General features: G+C 52.7%; 1 protein-coding gene across 1 annotated transcript in view; it reads left to right on the top strand.

The window, feature by feature from the left end:
* LGR6 (leucine rich repeat containing G protein-coupled receptor 6) overlaps positions 1 to 18,207 on the top strand; it is a gene marked incomplete at its 5' end in the record, with an annotated part of 122,182 nt that overhangs the window by 92,275 nt on the left and 11,700 nt on the right. The window contains 9 exons of the mRNA XM_034667659.1: positions 8,176 to 8,244; positions 10,164 to 10,235; positions 10,434 to 10,505; positions 11,741 to 11,809; positions 13,062 to 13,133; positions 14,281 to 14,346; positions 15,327 to 15,398; positions 15,807 to 15,878; positions 17,661 to 17,786. Coding sequence (XP_034523550.1) covers positions 8,176 to 8,244; positions 10,164 to 10,235; positions 10,434 to 10,505; positions 11,741 to 11,809; positions 13,062 to 13,133; positions 14,281 to 14,346; positions 15,327 to 15,398; positions 15,807 to 15,878; positions 17,661 to 17,786 — 690 coding nt within the window. The remainder of the gene's footprint in view (positions 1 to 8,175; positions 8,245 to 10,163; positions 10,236 to 10,433; positions 10,506 to 11,740; positions 11,810 to 13,061; positions 13,134 to 14,280; positions 14,347 to 15,326; positions 15,399 to 15,806; positions 15,879 to 17,660; positions 17,787 to 18,207) is intronic.

Here is an 18,207-nt window from a genome sequence, read left to right on the forward strand (position 1 = left end):
GTGTTTCACACTGGGGAGCTAGGCTCACCCACATTCCTCCATGTGCCCTTATCTGTGATCTGAAAATAAACACAAATATTAGCCTTGAGAATAAAAGTGTAAGCGGGAGCCCAATTAATTATATTAATCCTCCTTTATTGTTGTGAAGAGTAGATAGACCCACTTGTGTGTCTGCTGTTGCAGTGTATGATGAATTCAAGTGTCTGTTCTGCTGTCTCGTGTCTAGTAAAAGGAAGAGGGGGAAAGAATTGGCATTATTTTTTTTCCCCTTTCTTTATTTGTTTTCAGAGAGAGAGCACAAGCAGGGGGAGAGGCAGGCAGAGGGAGAAGCGGGCTCCCGGCTGAGCAGAGAGCCCGATGTGAGACTGGATCCCAGGACCCTGGGATCATGACCTGAGCCGAAGGCAGATGCTTAACTGACTGAGCCACCCAGGCGCCCCGAATTGGCATTATTTGAATATCTACTTTGTGCAGGCTCTGGATCAGGTGCACAGAGAAGCTTTACGTAATGGGCGCCCTCAGACTGAGCAAAGTTAGTGACTGGTTCAAGGTGATCCTGTTGGTACACAGAGGACAAAGGTGTTTCTACTCTAAAACATGTAATACACATATAGAGATCTAGCCTCATCACAAACTGGCTTTTACATGTTTGTTAGCACCCAAAGAGACCGCCACAGGAGTTTCTTCCCCTGGGAGGAAGCCTGGTCCTCCCCCTCCGTTTATCCTCCTTCCCACTCGCCCTAAAACTTTTTTCTCAGCCCTGCTACCTGAAGCCTGGGTAGGAAACAACTCTGGGTGGACTACAGAAAACATGTTAAACCGAGAGCCAACAGGCCTAATTTCAGATCCAGGCTGTGGGATTGGAGTGATTTACTGCCTCTCTCGGAGCCTCCTTTTCCTTACCAATAAAAAGAAGGGGCTAGACAAGATGGTTGTTAAATCCTGCCATCTCTGTGCTCTAAATCCATGGTGAGGCTCCCCAGAGATCTCGGGAGTTGGCCATTTCTGCACAGCCAGATGGAAAGGAGAAAACTGGGGATGTGGGTCCTTGAGGAGCTTGGGGCTTGGCTTACCTGTTTAGCTACTTTTACCGACTGTGTGGGTCTACCATCCGTTTTGATTGGATTTGCCTGTAAGTGGCTGAGCAGAGGAAGGGGACTATTAGCCATAGATAGCTGCAGCCTCTGGACTGAATCCTGGCGGGAGCTGGGAACGTTAACCTCAGCCCTTCTCCACGGGTTCCCAGCTCCTGGGAGTGGCATACAGAACAATGAACTCTTCCTGGGCTTCTGGCTGATTCTGGGCTATTTAAGATAATGGACTATAAAGCCAGGGATGAGTTTTCCAGCTGAAGTTTAGGGCACCCTACACCACCCTGCAATGGAGGAGCCAGACCAAATGAGCTTGTGCCAAGACTCTGCATGATAGCTTCTAATCCCGAGGGGCTGAAACACTGCCCCAGTGCGGCCAGCCACAAAGGCCAAAGCAGTCTCCATCTCCAGGCCTTGACAGTAGCTCAAATGGTCATCCTTGACAATGACTATTCACATATGTGGCCCTGCGCCTGGGCTTCGGGAGACCCAAAAGGGAACCCACATGCTTCCTGTCTCATGGGGAAGACGCTACGTACACAGATAACCCCATTCTGGACTCAAACTGCCTGGGCTTCAGTCCCAGCTCTTCCATTCTGTGCTCAGATTGCCTCTCTCTGCGCCTCAGTTTCTCACATGCAAAATGAAGATGATAGTCGTATCTACCTCAAAGGGTTGCCACAGGAGTGAAATGAATTAATATGTGTTATATATATATATATATTAATGTAGATAACCCAGAATTGCAACTGTTCCATAGTAATTAATATTATTATTATCATCATTATTACCACCACCACCATTATTTCCACTCTAATGCTAAGCATGTTTCTGGAGAAAACTTCAGAAAAGCACCAAGAGAGTGAATGATTCATACTGACTGCAGGCATGGGGTTGGGTGCACAAAGGAAGATATATTTGAGCCAGACTTCAAAAGGGGCTGGGATTTCGACAGGTAAGTCTGGGGGAAAGGGCATCCCAGCCTGTGAGCATGAGGGACACAAGGAAACACACGAGACAACACATGAGGCCGGGAAACCATGCGGGGTGAGATGGTAGATGGCGCTGAAGGTTGGTTACATGTAGCATCAGAGCCCACTGACAAATTTGAACTTTGCTCTGTGAGTAATGAGGAGGTCTTTTCAGATTTCTCAGCAGGAGAGTGACGCAGGCAGCCCGGCATTTTAAAAAGATCTTTCTGGCAGATACGTATCAGCTCAGAGTGTGGACCGAGGACTCACACTGCCAGGGTTCACATCCCGGCTGCGATGCTGAATTAGTTAAGGTAGCTAAGTTGTGTGACAAATAGGCCAAAACATGTACAACGGCTCAAACACAATAGAAGTTTATTTCTGGATTGTATAATAGTCCAAAGCGGGTGTTTCTTCTTGGCAAGTGGCCCTCCTCCATGTGGTGACTCAGAGACAAAGCTTCTTAGGATCTTGCCATCCCCACAGCCTGTCTTTGGCATCCAGCTCGTGGAAGGGTAGACCACGGAGGAGACAGGCTGGCTATTTAAAAATCCTGCACTAGAACTCAGGGGATGGGGTAACTGGGTGATGAGCAGAAGCACTGGGTGTTATAGACCACTGATGAATCAGTGACCTCTACCTCTGAAACTAATAATACACTATATGTTAAGTAACTGGATTTAAATAAAATAAAATTTGAAAAAAATTTTAAGAAGTAAAAATCCTGCACTAAATGTAGGACAGATCGCTCCTGCCCACCTTCCATGGGAGAGGACACCTACCACAAAGGAGGCTGGAAAACACTTTGGCCGCATTCCTGGCTCTTCCTCCCGTTACTCTAGGATGGTGCTGTCCAACAGAACTTTCTGTGATGATGGTAACGTTCTAAATCCTGGGCTTCCAATATGGTAGCTGCTTTCTCCATGATATTTTGAGCACTTGAAGTGTCACTAGTGACACTGAGAGCTGAGCTTTGAATTTTACTGACTTGTAATTAATTTACATTGAAACAGCTACACGTGGCTGGTGGCTATGGTATTGCGCTGCGCGACTGTAGAGAAAGGAGAGGGTGGATTTCAGTGGGCAGACAGTGGTCTCTGGCACAGCCGTTTAATAACTGGGTGTGATTGGGCAACTTATTTAGCATCTCTGTGTCTTACTTTCCTCAACTGTAAAATGGGTATAATAGTGGTATCCGCCTCTTAGGCTGACCTGAGGATTAAGAGATCACTCAGGCACAGCACTTAGCGCCTGGCCCATAATCAGCACTCAACCAAGGTTATCCTGGGGATGACTTGGAGGCAGAGACTCCAGTCAGGAGAGTATACAACAGTCCAGGGAGACCCCTCCAGTCTCACCTCCAAATACTGCCCTTTGCTCAACGAAACTATGCCACATGTCCTCCAAACTCCACGGCACATACTTCCTGTAAACCATTTCTCTCTCTGCTTGAGCCACCTGTCCTTTCCTTTTCTCTACATATTGAAGTCCTACCCTGCTGTCAAGACCGGTTCAAATGCCACATCTCCACGAAGCCCTCCTGCTCTTCCCAACTCCGTGCGATCTCTGAAGGTCCAGCACCTGCCATATTATGCCGAGGCCACTCATCTGATTGTCTTGTGCATTTATCCCAACTGGACTGTTTCTCATCCATCTCTTTACCTTCCCCTTTCCCCAGCAGAATTCTCTACACATTTTGAGCAGGCAACAAACATCCGTTGCACTGAATTGAATCCAAGAGGGGCAGAGGGAGTTGCAAAGACATGTTCCCTGGACCGTTAGAGCCAGAGATTATATCTACACAGCACCATATGAAGCAGGGCTTTGCCAGCTACCCAGGTCGTCGAGTGTGTGTAGATGTCCTAGTGTGTAGTTTGCAGTATTTCTTTTGACATTTGCACAGTTTTTATTCTCCACATTTCTCTACTCCCAAAAAATGGCCTTTTAGCTCACATGCTTTTTACTGTGTGTCTTTTCCCACTGTCTGTTAGGCCATTCCTGGCAGAATTCCTGTCCAGAAACCGCCAAGGAAGGCTGGAACTACTCAGTTCGGCTGCTTGGACATGAGTCCGGTGAACTGTAGAAGGGCTTGGTGATAGCAAAGTCACTTCCCGTCCCCTGGTCTCTGGGGCCCCGGGCAAGCCTCACAGTGCCCCTCAAGGTTATCTAGTGCCTTCTCTGACATCTGCCTCAAAATCTTAAGGATGTTCTGCCAAATATCCTAGATCCTCTTCAGAGTCCATTAATGCTTGTCATTAATCAATTTATCTAGACCTTTTCATGCATTCATTCAACAAATATTTGTTGAGCTACTGTTCTGTGCCAGTATTTTTGGTGGTTAGAAGATGAAACTTTTTCTCATAGAACATATTGATATCTGACATGTATGTGTTTATTTTCTTCCCAAGAATGAAAGTTCCTTGAAAATGGAAAGCAGTGCCTCTTGTTATCTATTTGCTACATAAGAGATCAGCCCAAAACATAGTGGTCTGAAACAGTCATGTATGATTTCTCATGCATCTGTGGATTGGCTGGGCTTGCTGGGGAACTTTTCTGCTGGAGCCTTCCCCTGGGCTCACTCATGAGGTTGCAGTCAGCCAGAGGTTCAACAACAGCCAGAGGCTCTAAGAAGCATCATTCACGTGTCTGTGAGTGGGGCCTTGGTGCTGGCCGTTGGCCGGTCCCCTCCACATGGCTCCTCCACAGGGGATTAGCCCGGGCTTCCTTGTGTGGTGGTGGGAATGTTCCAAAGGAGGGCACAGGCTGTGAGTCCTCTCGTGACTTAAGCGCGGCTCACACCATGTCACCTCTGCCTCATTGTGTTGGTCAGCGCCAGTCACAAGCCAGCCCAGTCTCAGGAGTNTGGGCTCACTCATGAGGTTGCAGTCAGCCAGAGGTTCAACAACAGCCAGAGGCTCTAAGAAGCATCATTCACATGTCTGTGAGTGGGGCCTTGGTGCTGGCCGTTGGCCGGTCCCCTCCACATGGCTCCACCACAGGGGATTAGCCTGGGCTTCCTTGTGTGGTGGTGGGAATGTTCCAAAGGAGGGCACAGGCTGTGAGTCCTCTCGTGACTTAAGAGCGGCTCACACCATGTCACCTCTGCCTCATTGTGTTGGTCAGCGCCAGTCACAAGCCAGCGCCAGCCCAGTCTCAGGAGCGGGGGTGTAGAGGCCACTTCATTTTTTTTTTTTTAAGATTTTATTTACTTATTTGACAGAGAGAGAGACAGCCAGCGAGAGAGGGAACATAAGCAGGGGGAGTGGGAGAGGAAGAAGCAGGCTCATAGCAGAGGAGCCTAATGCGGGCCTCGATCCCATAACGCCGGGATCACGCCCTGAGCAGAAGGCAGACGCTTAACGACTGAGCCACCCAGGCGCCCCTAGAGGCCACTTCTTGATTGGAGAAGCCACAAAGGACTTGTGGCCATGTTTTCGTCTCCTGCTTTATTGAGCTATCCTTGAAATATTGGTGTAAGTTTAAGGCATATAGGCTGTTGATCTGATACACTTCTGTACTGCGAAATGAGAAGACCTGTGACCACTTTTAATCTACCACGCAGGGTAAGGGAACACAAGTGATGGGCTGTATTATATTAAATAGAGCGATCAGAAGAGTCCTCTCTGATGAGGTGTTATTTGGGCAGAGGCCTGAATGAAGTGAGGGAATGAGCCGTGCAAACATCTGCAGTGTTCCAGGCAGATGGAACAGCGAGCTACAGCTCTGAGGTCAGGCCAGTGCGGTTCTTTGCTTTGACGATAACACCGCGATATGAAGGCTTTAAGGGAAGGTGCTCTTCTGTTACTCATCCAGTCCTCCTTGCGTGACGGTAAAGAATTCCTGAATGGGCTGAGCAAAGTTAAAAGGGGAATCCCTGATTTGGAGACACTGAGATGTGAGGGTGAATCCTTCCTAAAATCTAAGACGAGTAAGAGTCCATCTGAGTGGATCAAGTTTTGAGTCATTGGAGGGAAAGGTGTAGGATTCATGAAGGAATGGAGCAGAGCAGAGCAGGAGGGTTTATGCTGTAATTACCCAAGATCACCACGGGAGTCTGAGTGTAATCGGGTAATTAGTGTGTGTTGGGGGGGGTGCAATTATCCGGCTCACTGGCTGCCAGACGGTTGTCACTGCTCTTCTGGCCCTTGGGCCGGGTTTCTGGCTCTACCTGTGGCCTATTAAGTGTAATGACCCCTGTCATGTAGGGGAACCTGTCATTATCTCTGTGTTAACAGTAGTATTTACCCACAAAACCTGCCAAGTCACTCTGTGATTAAAGGGCCTTGGCGTGGTCCCCTGCCCTGGCATTGGATAGTCCTCTCCTGAAAGTAGTCAGGGCAGGGATGGCTTGAAAAGGTGGAGAGAAGTTGGCCTGGGGTCATCCTGGGGGGTCAAGAGGGACACTGTACCTGGACTGTACCACAGACTTCAGCCACAGGAATCTGGAGACACCAAGGCAACCCCCACACAGTCAGGCACATTTCCACCTGGGGCTAACTCATTGGCCACTGAGGGAAACAAAAGTCAACTTTAAAATCTTGAAGGTTAAAAAAATATAAATAAAAAAATATAAATAAAATAGTGAAGGTTGAGGGGCACCTGGCTGGCTCAGTCGGTGGAACGTGCAACTCCTGATCTCAGGGTTGCGAGTTCGAGCCCCACCCTGGGTGTAGAGATTACTTGAAAATAAAAATCTTTAAAAAAGTAAATTTTAAAAAATATTGAAGGTTGATTATCTCTTCTGAAGTCTCTCATAGCGGTGGTAGGGAGGGAATCCTGGCACATAGCATAGAGCAGAACTCGGCAAAGTCTTCCGTGGCTCTTACTCCCTACTCCCCAATCACCTCGTACTGTCTTCCCCACAACGCAAGCACCCCTCTCTTTCAGCAGGGCCTCCCCTGCCTTTGGAGCTCCTTTGTCACAGGTGGTTCCAAATCTTCTCTAATGAAAATCCGATTGGCTCTTGGTCTTGTGCATTTCTCCTCTCCCGTTCCCCTGTCGTTGCAACAAGGGCACAAACACAGAAGACCCCTTAAGAGGATGGAAGGAGCAAAGCTGTGATCACCTGTGGGCCAGCAGTCTGGCCCGGGCCGCCTAAACAACACTGTGGGGAGCATCCGCATCCATATACCTTTACACCCAGGGCTGGACTTTTCTGTACGACAAATCCCTGGACTTGGGGTGACTGAGTATGAATCTTTTAATCTGAAAAGATAGTGCTGAATTATGTCTAAAAGATTATGCACGTTTAAACTCCTGCTAATCATGTATTAGGATGCATGTTTCTCTGCTTCCTTTCCAACTTCGGCTGCTACTACTTTTTCTTTTGGGATTTTATGTATTTATTTGAGAGAAGAGAGAGAGAAAGCACGAGTGGGAGGAGGAGCAGCGGGAGAGAGAAGCAGACTCCCCGCTGAGCAGGGAGCCCCATGCGGGGCTCAATCCCAGGACCCTGGGACCATGACCTGAGCTGAAGGCAGACGCTTCACTGAGTGAGCCACCCAGGTGCCCTTAGTTGCTACTACTTTTTAAAATTGCCTCCATTGTTTGCTGATTGTACGTGTGACACATGTTCATTGTAAAAAAAAAAAAAATCATGAAGAAAAGTGTAAGAAAAAATAAAAATTAGCCGTTCTGCCCACCACCCAAAGATAAGAAGCACTGATCTTTCTGATAGACGGCAGAGGCCACAGCTAGCCAAAGTAGTCACCTGACGGAACCTTCTAGAATCCCAAGTGCTCTTGACAAGGTGGTAAAGATGTCCTCATTCTCTCTTCCGTCCCTTCCCCACCCACTGATGTGTCCAAAGGCTTGAGGTATTTTCCTCAGCCAGTGGGGACTATTCCTGAAGGAGTCAGTTCCAGGTATCCATATCCCTCATGGGTCTCCTCAAAACAGTTCTGCTGCCAGGAAGCCTTCAAGCCGGAGGATTTGTGGAGTAGGAATGGAATAAGAACATTCCAAAAATGTGTTTCCAGGCACTGACAGCTGGATCTGACAAATTGGAAAACTCATCTCTCCAGCCAATCCCAGAGCCAAGTTTGTGTTTCTCAGGGGCCCTGACATGCCCCATTAAGCCACCCTTCTAATGACGGCTCTGCTCTCCATTCCAGAGACCTGAATTATAATGAGCTGCAGGAGTTCCCTGTCGCCATCCGGACGCTGGGCAGACTGCAGGAACTGTAAGCTCCTCTGCTCATTTCTGGGGGTGTCCCCTTCTCTCTTCTCCCAAGGGCAGGGGCTGCGGCCGCTGGCCCTGGGCCTCCCTCACAGCCTCAGCTCCCATGGTCCTTGTAAAAACTGGGGCTACGTGCCCTCCCCGGCCCCCAGCGCGGGTCTGAGTAATCACAGACCTCATTAGTTTGGCATGGAGCATTTCCGAGCGGTGTGTCATCAGCAGAAATGGCTGTGGGCCCTTCCAGCCCAGAGAGACACATGGCACATGCCCCCTCCTGGTAGGCTGGGCCTGGCACTGCCCCTGCCTTGGTTGGGGTGCATCCAGAGATGGATGAGGAGAGGAGCTGGGGGCTGGTTAACAGGGTCCCTCCTCAGCACCTGACTCCAAGGAGGAGATGAGAAGCTGGATGTGGTTCTCCACGGACATCACTTCTTTGTATTCTGTTTTAGCACTGACTGTGCCAAGCACTATGCTTGCTACTAAACACCGGCAAGGAGTCAGTAGTCCTGGGCTGTCCCTGAGGATGATTTAGGCCTGTCAGGGACCTGGGCAGAGCAGCTTAGGGTCGGCGTATAATTCCAGCCCTAATTGTACAGTAGTAGCCAAAATGACTGGGAATCCAGAGTGACATGGAAAGAACATTGTGGATGAATACATCAGAGATTAATTAGCCTTACAGGGTGCATGGGATTTAGGTGGCCATGGTGGGGGAGGAGGGGAGGCGTTTCAGACAGAAGAAGCGTAGAGAGGTAGGGATTGGAAGTTGAATGGGCAGAGATATGACCACAAGAGAGACCAGCCTTACTGGAGGAGAGGCTCTCCGCGAACAGTAGCAGATCTATTGTTAGTAAAGTGGGACCAGATTAAGGGAGCCTGACATTTCTGAGCAGAGCCCCACACTTTCAGGCAGCCTAGCATCTTTACTCAAGCTACCACCTGAAACCTGCAGGACCAACTCCCTGACACCGTCACCCCCGCCAGAAGTCGGGCAGTATGGATGCCTGGTGTGTAGCACATACGGAGCAACTGACCAACCGGGGGGGGAAGGGTCGGAATGAGAAACCATCTGAAGTCCTCTACTGCTAACGAGTCACCAACGAGTATAGGGGTGTGTGTGTCTGTCTGTCTCTATGTCTCTACGTCTATTGAGAGAAAGCCACTTGAGGGCAAGGCCTCTAAACTTCTAAATCTCCCAGAGCTTAGCTCAGCATTAGACACAAAGGAGGAGTCCAAAAACATGTAATGAGCGAATTAACAAAGGAATGAAAGAATGGGGAGAGCGGCCTAGGCGGTGGCATGGGCTGGGGTGTCTGGGGGGACCTGTGGGGAGAGCGTGAAGGTGGCAATAATAAGGGGAGGATGGAGGCAAGGAAGGCATGAGGAGACACTAGAAATCTCCAGTGAAAAAGAGGGTAGCTGGGAGGGTCCTGCTCAACCTGGATCATGTGCTTCTCAGTCCAACTTTTATCTTCCAGTGTTCGCCCCAACTAACCAAGCTTATCATTCCCGGCTTCCAGAGCCCTGGACACTGAGCAGCTTCCTCCGTCCTCACTTCCACATGCGGCCACCCAGTCCCTCAGCAGCCGCTGTGTCTCCCCCTCCTGCCACTGCCCTTCTAGATTCCCTAGTCTCCAGGCCTGGAGGCCAAGCCAGCCTCCATCTGGGGGACATCTCTCAGCCCTGCCCCCCTGCATCCTGAGGCTCCACGTCTCACTCCTTTCACAAGAGTCTGAGAAAAGGATGGGTGTGTTACGGAATGATGCAGACACGTCCTGGGCAGGAGGTGAACCTGGCAACCCCGGGCTGACGTCTCTTTGGTCTTATGGCCTTTCTAGTCAGCTTTCCGGAAGCTTCATGGAATTCCATCTCTCCCTCTCCACACCTCTCTCCAAGTCCTCACTGACTCGTGATGTTGTCTTCCAGGGGGTTCCATAACAACAACATCAAGGCCATCCCAGAAAAGGCCTTCATGGGGAACCCTCTGCTGCAGACAATGTGAGTGCTCACTTCTCCTGTCTCTTGGTATGGAGCCGCGTTTGGGGGGGGGCTGGGGAGGCAGGACTCAGGGAGGGGGTACCTTCCCCTAGGTGCTGTTCCCGGGCTCATGGGTAAGAGGACAAGGCAGAGATTGGCCTGGGTCCCAGCTCAAAGGACCAAATAACTAAATTTGTTGTTTGGGTCTTTTTCTTCCAGACATTTTTATGATAACCCGATCCAGTTTGTGGGAAGGTCAGCATTCCAGTACCTGCCTAAACTGCACACACTGTAAGTTGGGCCTCCCCCCAGGCCTCACTCCTTCCCGCTGCCCCCTGCCTCCTGCAGGTCTCACACCTGCAGGCATAGCCCCCACTGCAAGGCCTGGGCTTCGGGGCTGCAGCCTCTGCTCGGCTCAGGCCTATTCCCAGCTCTGGCTGCACTGAACAGCCTCCCTTCGGCCCCCTGGGGCTTCTTCCCAGATCCCAAATGAGTGAGAGAGGGCGCTTCTCCAGATCCCAGGAGTTTTATCTGGCCTCTTCAGGGTCCTGCTCCAGGGAGCTGTTCCATAAATACTTGCCGAAGGAACCAGTGACTTGGATAAGGGCCTGGTTCTGCAGGGGCCTTGGAGCATGGATCCCTCGGCCCTTTGCTGCACCGTTATTGCTTCGGGCCTACGGTGTTCCCTTGTTTCCTTTCTCTCACTCTTTCATTCTAGCCCAAGTCCCACTTCTTCAAACATCTTCCACGGATTATATGCCACAAATGGCATCCCAGGAACATATCTAATGTCTTCAAGCACATACTTCCCCTTCATGTCCATGATCACATTTCATTATCACTCTAACCGTGTGAGGCGGTGGGGGTAGCACATTTTGTAGATGGATCCTGAGGCTCCGGGGCTTTGCTCTGCCTTGAGCTGGGACCCTCGACTCCAGATCTAAGAGGCTCCTTTCTGGACCCTACACTGCCTCCTTGTGGTCTGGCAGGACCCGTTTTTGCCCTGCTCCTGTTGGGTCCCTGTCCTCACCAGTAGGGGATGGCAGGCAGGGGAAAAGCCATCAAGTCTAAAGTGGTCTAAGAGAGAGCTAGTGGGGAGGTTGTGATAAAGCTTTAGCAGATGGCGATCTGGGGGAGACCCCATCTCAGACTCTAATAAGCAAACTCCTGCAGCCAAGAACTTTTTCAGAAGTGCCCACGCTGGAGCCTTTTAGACAGAGGCTGTTCCCATGTCCCTGGCCTGTATTTTTTTCGTTTGTTCTTTTGTTGTGTTTTGCATGTTGGGGCCCAGATGCTAGTTTGGGGGTTCTGTCGTTGGGGCTCTAGGGGGCTGGGCCAACTTAAGGAAATGGAGGTTTGGACCCTGCTGAGCCAGGCTCTGCCCCTACGGGGCCTGAGTAGCTGGGGTTTTTTGAGGTTGGGGGGAGGATGACATTTCCGCAAAAGATAGAGACTCTCAAGGGGAGATCAGTGATGGGGGGAAGCCCAGATATCGAGATGCTCTGACCCCACCCTTCTGTTTCCAGATCCCTGAATGGTGCCACGGACATCCAGGAGTTCCCAGATCTCAAAGGGACCACCAGCCTGGAGATCCTGTGAGTGGCTACACTCGGCTTCCCGGTCCTCTGTGCGCCTGCTCCCCCCCAGGGACTGTTCTGTCCGCCCATCCCTGGGGGCCTGCCCAGATCCTTTGCTTGCCCCTTATCTGGCCTGCTGTGGCTGCTGGCTGCAGCCTGGCGCAGAGGTCACCCGGCTCAGCCCCGGGGGCCCATGGCCACCTCCTGCTGTGGCACAGCTGCAGGCGAGGCTGGGGTGGCAGAGGGTTTGGGGGTGAGGAGGCTGCGCTTGGATTTTTCGGGCATGATTTCAGAGTTCCTAACCCCAGGCCATGAGTGTGCTGAGGACCTGTGACAGGGGGAGAAGGGCTGTCGAAACACATCTCCTTTGCCTTTCTGAAGCGTGATTCCAACAAGGACTTTCTCATATGTTCTATTATTATAGCCTGTAGAGAGGGGGAGGGGTGTCAGAGCACAGTAGGCCCTCAACACTTTTAAGAGGATGAATGGAACAATCCAGCAGACACCCAGAGTCAGTGTTAGGAAGCCAACCGGCCTGCCCCACGTCACACAGCTCATTCATGGCATGGCTGAGACAGGAACTGTCTCTCCTCTGTGCCTCTGTTGTCTTCCCCTAGATTTGCTGGCATCCGGAAAATTTTCCATGAGGGAGTAATAGTTCCCCAAGAATGACCTTGGCCTTGGGTCTTTCTTGGGACACCCTGTCCCCAGCCAAACCTGCCCCCACAGCCCTCTCTGTCCCAGCCCCGGGTCCTTCCCTTCTTTCCCACCCCTTCCCCCTTCCCCGGGGCACAGGGAGCAGACTCCACGCATGGTTCCCATGGCTCCACTGGGCTTGTTTTGTTTCGTTTTTCCAATCTCCTCCCTGCCCATGGCTATACCCCCTCTCAGAGGAGGGCAGACAAGATTCCAGTTCCTGTCCTACATACCCCGTGTTGCTGGAGACCACTATGAGACAATGGGTGGGGACACGATGGGTGGGTGGGGTAGGCTGGGCAGGCAGGAAATGTCTGCCAGGCAGAGAGCCCCTGGGCTATGTCTCTCTCTGTCTGTTGCCCACCCCCACCCACCTCCAGGGGAGCTTTGTGCTCAGATGCCAGGCCTGCTCCTTTCTCTCCCTGCAGCCTCACCCCTGTCCTGTGCCTCCTGCCACTCCTCTTCTGTCAGCTCTATGCTCCCCGGTCAGTATCGGGCCTGGAGCTGGACACGGGTGGCCAGGGATGGCAGGGCCCTGGGCCTGGTCCCAGCTCTGTCTCTGCTCTCTCCACAGGACCCTGACCCGCGCAGGCATCCGGCTGCTCCCACCAGGGATGTGCCAACAGCTACCCAGGCTCCGTGCCCTGTGAGTGGCTCACGAGCATTCTGCAGTCTTGGCATTGGGCCCTTGCTCCCATGGGCTGGCAGGGGCCCTTCCTGCTTCTGTCCCACTGGGTTTCCTCTCCTTTTGGAGAGTGGGCAAGTTGGGCTTCTGCTGAGAACCTGTCCGGGAGGGACTGGGCTGTCCTCTCTTGGGGGCAAAAGGACAATGGCCTTTGGAGTCAGACCAGGGTTTGAGGCTCAGCTTTGCCACTTACCAGCTGTATGAATTTGGACGTCTCAGGGCTTCAATGCCTCATCAGCAGAATGTGGATAAATGTGTAAGTGTTGAAAAAAATGTACGTCCAGCACACAGCACTAGCACATAACAGGTGCTCAGTCAGTGACCTTATTTATCTAGTGAGAAGAATATTAACCTCTTCTGGACCATGGAGGTAGTTAAGTGGCCTGTGAAGTCAAGGGGAGTTTTCTTCTCCCTCCTGAATCCAGCTGGAATCTGAGGCTCCTCCACACGGACCCAAGCCCACAGCTCAGGATGGGGAGACTGACCTGTGAGACATTGCACACACAATAGCGCTAGACTGGGTGTCTGGAGACATGGGCTCCGGACCCAGCCTTGCGACTGACTGGCAGTGTGTCCTTGGCAGGTTCTGTCCCTTCTCTGTGTCTCAGTGTCATCTGCTAATGAAGGAGCTGGGCCAGATGATCCCTACGGGCCCCAGCTTATTCTCCCTGGGGCTCTGTGCATGGGGACTACAGGTGACGTTTACTTGGGTTGGCGTTGACCAGGTTGCCCAGTAAGGCATGATATGGTCCCTGCTGGCCATCTCAGAGCCCCTGCACCCTCTGCTCCTTTTCTCCTGCCCGTGCCCCTCTCACTTCCTGTCCGCCTTCCCCTAGGACCCTCCCAGGGTCCCCCAGGCCCTCCTGTGGTTGAGGCAGCCCTGCTGGAAAAATGCCACATCCGCTCCACCCAGGTGCTGCGGTGAGGAATGGGACCCAGCAGGGGGAAGGGAAGAGAAGTCTCATTGTCGGGAGGTGTCAACAGCCACATCCCAGCAGGGTCCTCCTAGCCCACGGCTGCTTGACAGGAAGGCATGTCCTGGCCAAAATGGCTTCTCCTGGTTCCCAGCTTCACCCTCACCTGGTCTGTCTCTCCCTCTCTTCCCCAGGGAATTGTCTCATAATCAAATCGAGGAGCTGCCCAGCCTGCACAGGTGTCAGAAACTAGAGGAAATGTGAGTTGGGGGTCAGGGGCCAGGGGAAGGCGTGCAAGCCAGCCTTGGGGCAAGTCTGAGGAGAGGGGATCAGCAAGCACATTGGACAGTTCTCCCTCCTCTGAGCTTGTTGAATCTGGGGGTTAGGACTGGGGGCTCAGCAGAGGCCTAGACAAGGCCTCCAGAGACCACAGATGATAGGTCCACACAAACAGGCTCGAGGCGGCTCAATGGAATTCAGGCACAACAATGAAAGGTGGTAGTGATTCGGGCCAGCAGAGGGCCAGGGTCAGTCATATCAGGGCTAGGAGGCAGGACACAAGTGTGTATGTGTCCATGTGTACAGTCATCTGCAGGGGAAGGAACCTAGGGTTCAAATTTGACAGGGAAAAAAATCCCTTAAAAAATGGTCTGAGCTCTATTCATCCAGCTTCTGTTTTTTCAAACTGGGTCTCCTGCGCCTCCCCTGCATCTGTCCCCTGCACCCGAGGCAGGGCAGTGCCTTTTGGGGCCCAGGCAGGATAGGGATTTGAGGGTCTGTCCTGTCTGTCTAGATGCCAAAGGAAAGAGGGTCTTCAACATTGCTGAGGCCCAGGCTCCATCTCCCATTCAGACAAGCAGTCCACTGAGCTCTGCTTCCCAGCTTGGGCCAGTCACAGGGTTGTCCAAGGGCGGGGCAGTGCTTTGCTGCTGGCCTAAGGTCTGGAGGACCCAGGGGCGAGGTTGGCTGGGCTGTGAGCCAGCCCCGGTGGGAACCCTGGAAGCTGACTCCCTTTTGGGCCACAGGGATGGTTTGTGGCTTTGTCTCCTGACCCACTTACCCAAGGCAACCGGATCCCCTTGTGCTCCCTTTAATTCTGGTGACTTCCGCGGGCTGGGCCCTTTCTTCCCATGCCAGGAGAAGTGGGGGGTTCTCCCTTCTTCCTCCTAGCGTGCAGGGGGTGTGGAACTGAGCCAGGGTCTAAGCCTATTGGCTCATCCAGTCTCTCTTGCTGCCCTAGCGGCCTCCAACACAACCGCATCTGGGAAATTGGAGCTGACACCTTCAGCCAGCTGAGCTCCCTGCGAGCCCTGTGAGTATCCTGCAGCATCCAGGGGTGGGCCCTATAGGGGCCCCCGTGCCCCTCTCCCAGGCGTGCTCCATAGCCATAGCATACATGACAGTGGTATGCACAAAGCTTCCCTGCTCTGTATCCCTGCCCCCAGTGCACACACACACACACACACACACACACACACACGCTCACACACACGAGGAGAAATGCCTCCCCTTCCAGATGGCTTCTGAAGCCAGTCTGCCAAATCCGTTTTTCTGTGGCCACAGCTCAGTTGGGAGCCTGGTAGCAGGTACCTTCCCCAAAAGGCTGAGGGTTCTGCTACTGGGGGCGGCTCAGATGGGGAGTAAGACGAGAACTCAGGATGGGAACAATGAGTCCTCCACATGTCACTGGTCCCACCTGTGATACCCTCTCTGCCCACAGGGACCTGAGCTGGAACGCCATCCGGTCTATCCACCCTGAGGCCTTTGTGACCCTGCGCTCGCTAGTCAAGCTGTAAGTGCTCACGGCACGCTCATGCCACTTGATAGAGACCAGTCAGGACCGTGGGCTGGCCAGGGGGGCAGGAGGGCCCACCCGAGAGTGGGGACATGCATAAATGTCTGACCACACATCCCGGGGAGGTGGCCTCCAGCCTAATCAATCATTCTGACAGTCCATTTGACAGACTCTGGGGCCTGATAAACAGAAAGCCTGCCTCCTGCAAGCTCTGGAACATCCTCTGCTAATGTTTGGCAACATTTTGGCTGCCTCAGCCCTCCTGGTGCCCCTGTCTCAGGCCCTCCCCCAGCCTCTACATGTACCAACAAAGAGGATGTTCGAGCCTGAAACTCCTTCACAACCTGAAACAGTGGCAACAGATGTGGGAGCCAGGGTCTCAGCTCAGCAGTCCCCTGCATGAGCAGTAACTCTAGAGGGCTGCCATTCTGCCGGGTGGGCAGAGGATCCCAGGTCCCCTAAATTACATAGGATGCAAACAGGGAGCATACATTGCTGGCTGCATGATGACTGGGTCAGAGCTAGAAGGGGCGTCTGATGGGACTGCCACACACTGTGGTGCAGGTTGTGTATTGCACAAGGGCTCCCACCCAAGGGGGAGCTGACTGCCTGCTTGCATGTCCTAAAGGGCCACATGGGTCTTGGGCCACATGGGTCTGTTTCTAGAACAGTTGGGGTAAAGGGAAGGGGGGTGGAGGTAGGCAGCTGAAGGGACTCTAAGGGATCATCTGTCAACTGGTGTCCACCCCAGTAGGACCCTTTTCTGATTAACACCCAGACTCCATGGGCTAACTACAGCCTCTCCTTGGGAGATCACCCAGCCCAATCCCTCGCTTCACAGGGGAGGCTTCCAGGCCCGGGGGGAGAAGCTCACTCAAAGCAAGGCCAGAACGCAAGCCTCCCAGGCAGTTCACGGCGCCCCTCCCGTCTGTCACTCTCTGGGCTCTGGGCCGGAGCCTTGTAAAACTCGCACCTCGGTCTTACCTCTCCTGTTTGCTCTATTCCTGCCAGATAGGTAGAGTGGATATTTTTATCCCTTTGAAAGATGAGGACATTGAAACTCAGGCAGATTTGTGACTCCCCTTGGTTATGCAGGGAGTCGGTGATAGCGCCAGGTTTCCTGCCTTTCAGGCCAGGCTGTTTCCAGGACGCACAGTCTGTGATCCTGGTGTTTGGTTTGGAGCCCTGGTTCCCTGTAATGTGTCTCCAGTAGAAGACCGTGCATGTCCTCATCTCTGGCTACAAAGCCAGCCCTGCAAAACAGAACGGATGACCAAACCCCTGCATGTAGCCAGAGGCCAGCTCTGTCCAATCCCCAACTCTGGCCCCTCGTGTCGTCAGAAAAGCAGGGAAATGGGGGCAAGCGAGATGGCAGATGCCCTCGTGGGGTGGACAGGGACTCTTGGACAGGACTGGGACCTGGGCATAGGAGCTGTGGTTAAGGGACTCTGTGACCTACGAATTGGGATGGCTTGACATTACCTTAGAGCAGTCCCTGGTATATAGTTGACCTCCAATATTTGATGAATGAATGAGTGAATGAATGAGTGAGTGAGTGAGTGAGTGAGTGAGTGAGTGAGTTATGGGTGGTGCCTCTAGCAACCCTTGACCACCTTCCTCCCCCAGCATTTAGTGCTCTCGTCTCTCTATGCTGATCTTCTGTCCTCTGCTCCTCTCCTCTTGCTTCCATCCCAGGCAGCCTGGTCACACCCTCAGCACAGCCCTGCCCCCTCAGCCATCCCACTGACTGCCAATAACCCTGACCATGCACTGTCCTAGGGACCTGACAGACAACCAGCTGGCCGCACTGCCCCTGGCTGGACTTGGGGGCCTGATGCATCTCAAGCTCAAAGGGAACCTGGCTCTATCCCAGGCCTTCTCCAAGGACAGTTTCCCAAAACTGAGGTGAGGGCCTGGCTTTCCCCTACCCCTAGATAGGTTTGTCCCGGAGTAGCTGGGGAGGCCATGGAGGGACAGAGAGAAAGCCATAGGGCTTCACCTTGAGAAAAACCTGATGGCCCAGAGGCATAGGATTTGGCCACTACGGAGCGGGAAGGGCTCGTGCCTCCCCTTCCTCCTCATCTCCTTCACAGCGTTTCTCTCCGTCCCAAGCAGCAGCCCCAGGGGACGCTGAGACCTCCTGGGAGGGCAAGAGTAAGATGATGTGAAGGCCCCCCCGGACCTCCTTGCTCCTTGTCCCCTTCAGTGCACGCAGACTGCCTGTCCTCACTTGGGCAGCGTCTGGGCCCCTGTGCCCAGGGCACTGGGGAGCGGAAAACGAGCAGCCCAGCTGGCCCCCAGTGCTAATGACATCCAGGCCTGCTGC

The sequence above is a fragment of the Ailuropoda melanoleuca genome, chromosome 8 (assembly GCF_002007445.2).
Source record: "Ailuropoda melanoleuca isolate Jingjing chromosome 8, ASM200744v2, whole genome shotgun sequence".
NCBI classification, from domain to species: domain Eukaryota; kingdom Metazoa; phylum Chordata; class Mammalia; order Carnivora; family Ursidae; genus Ailuropoda; species Ailuropoda melanoleuca.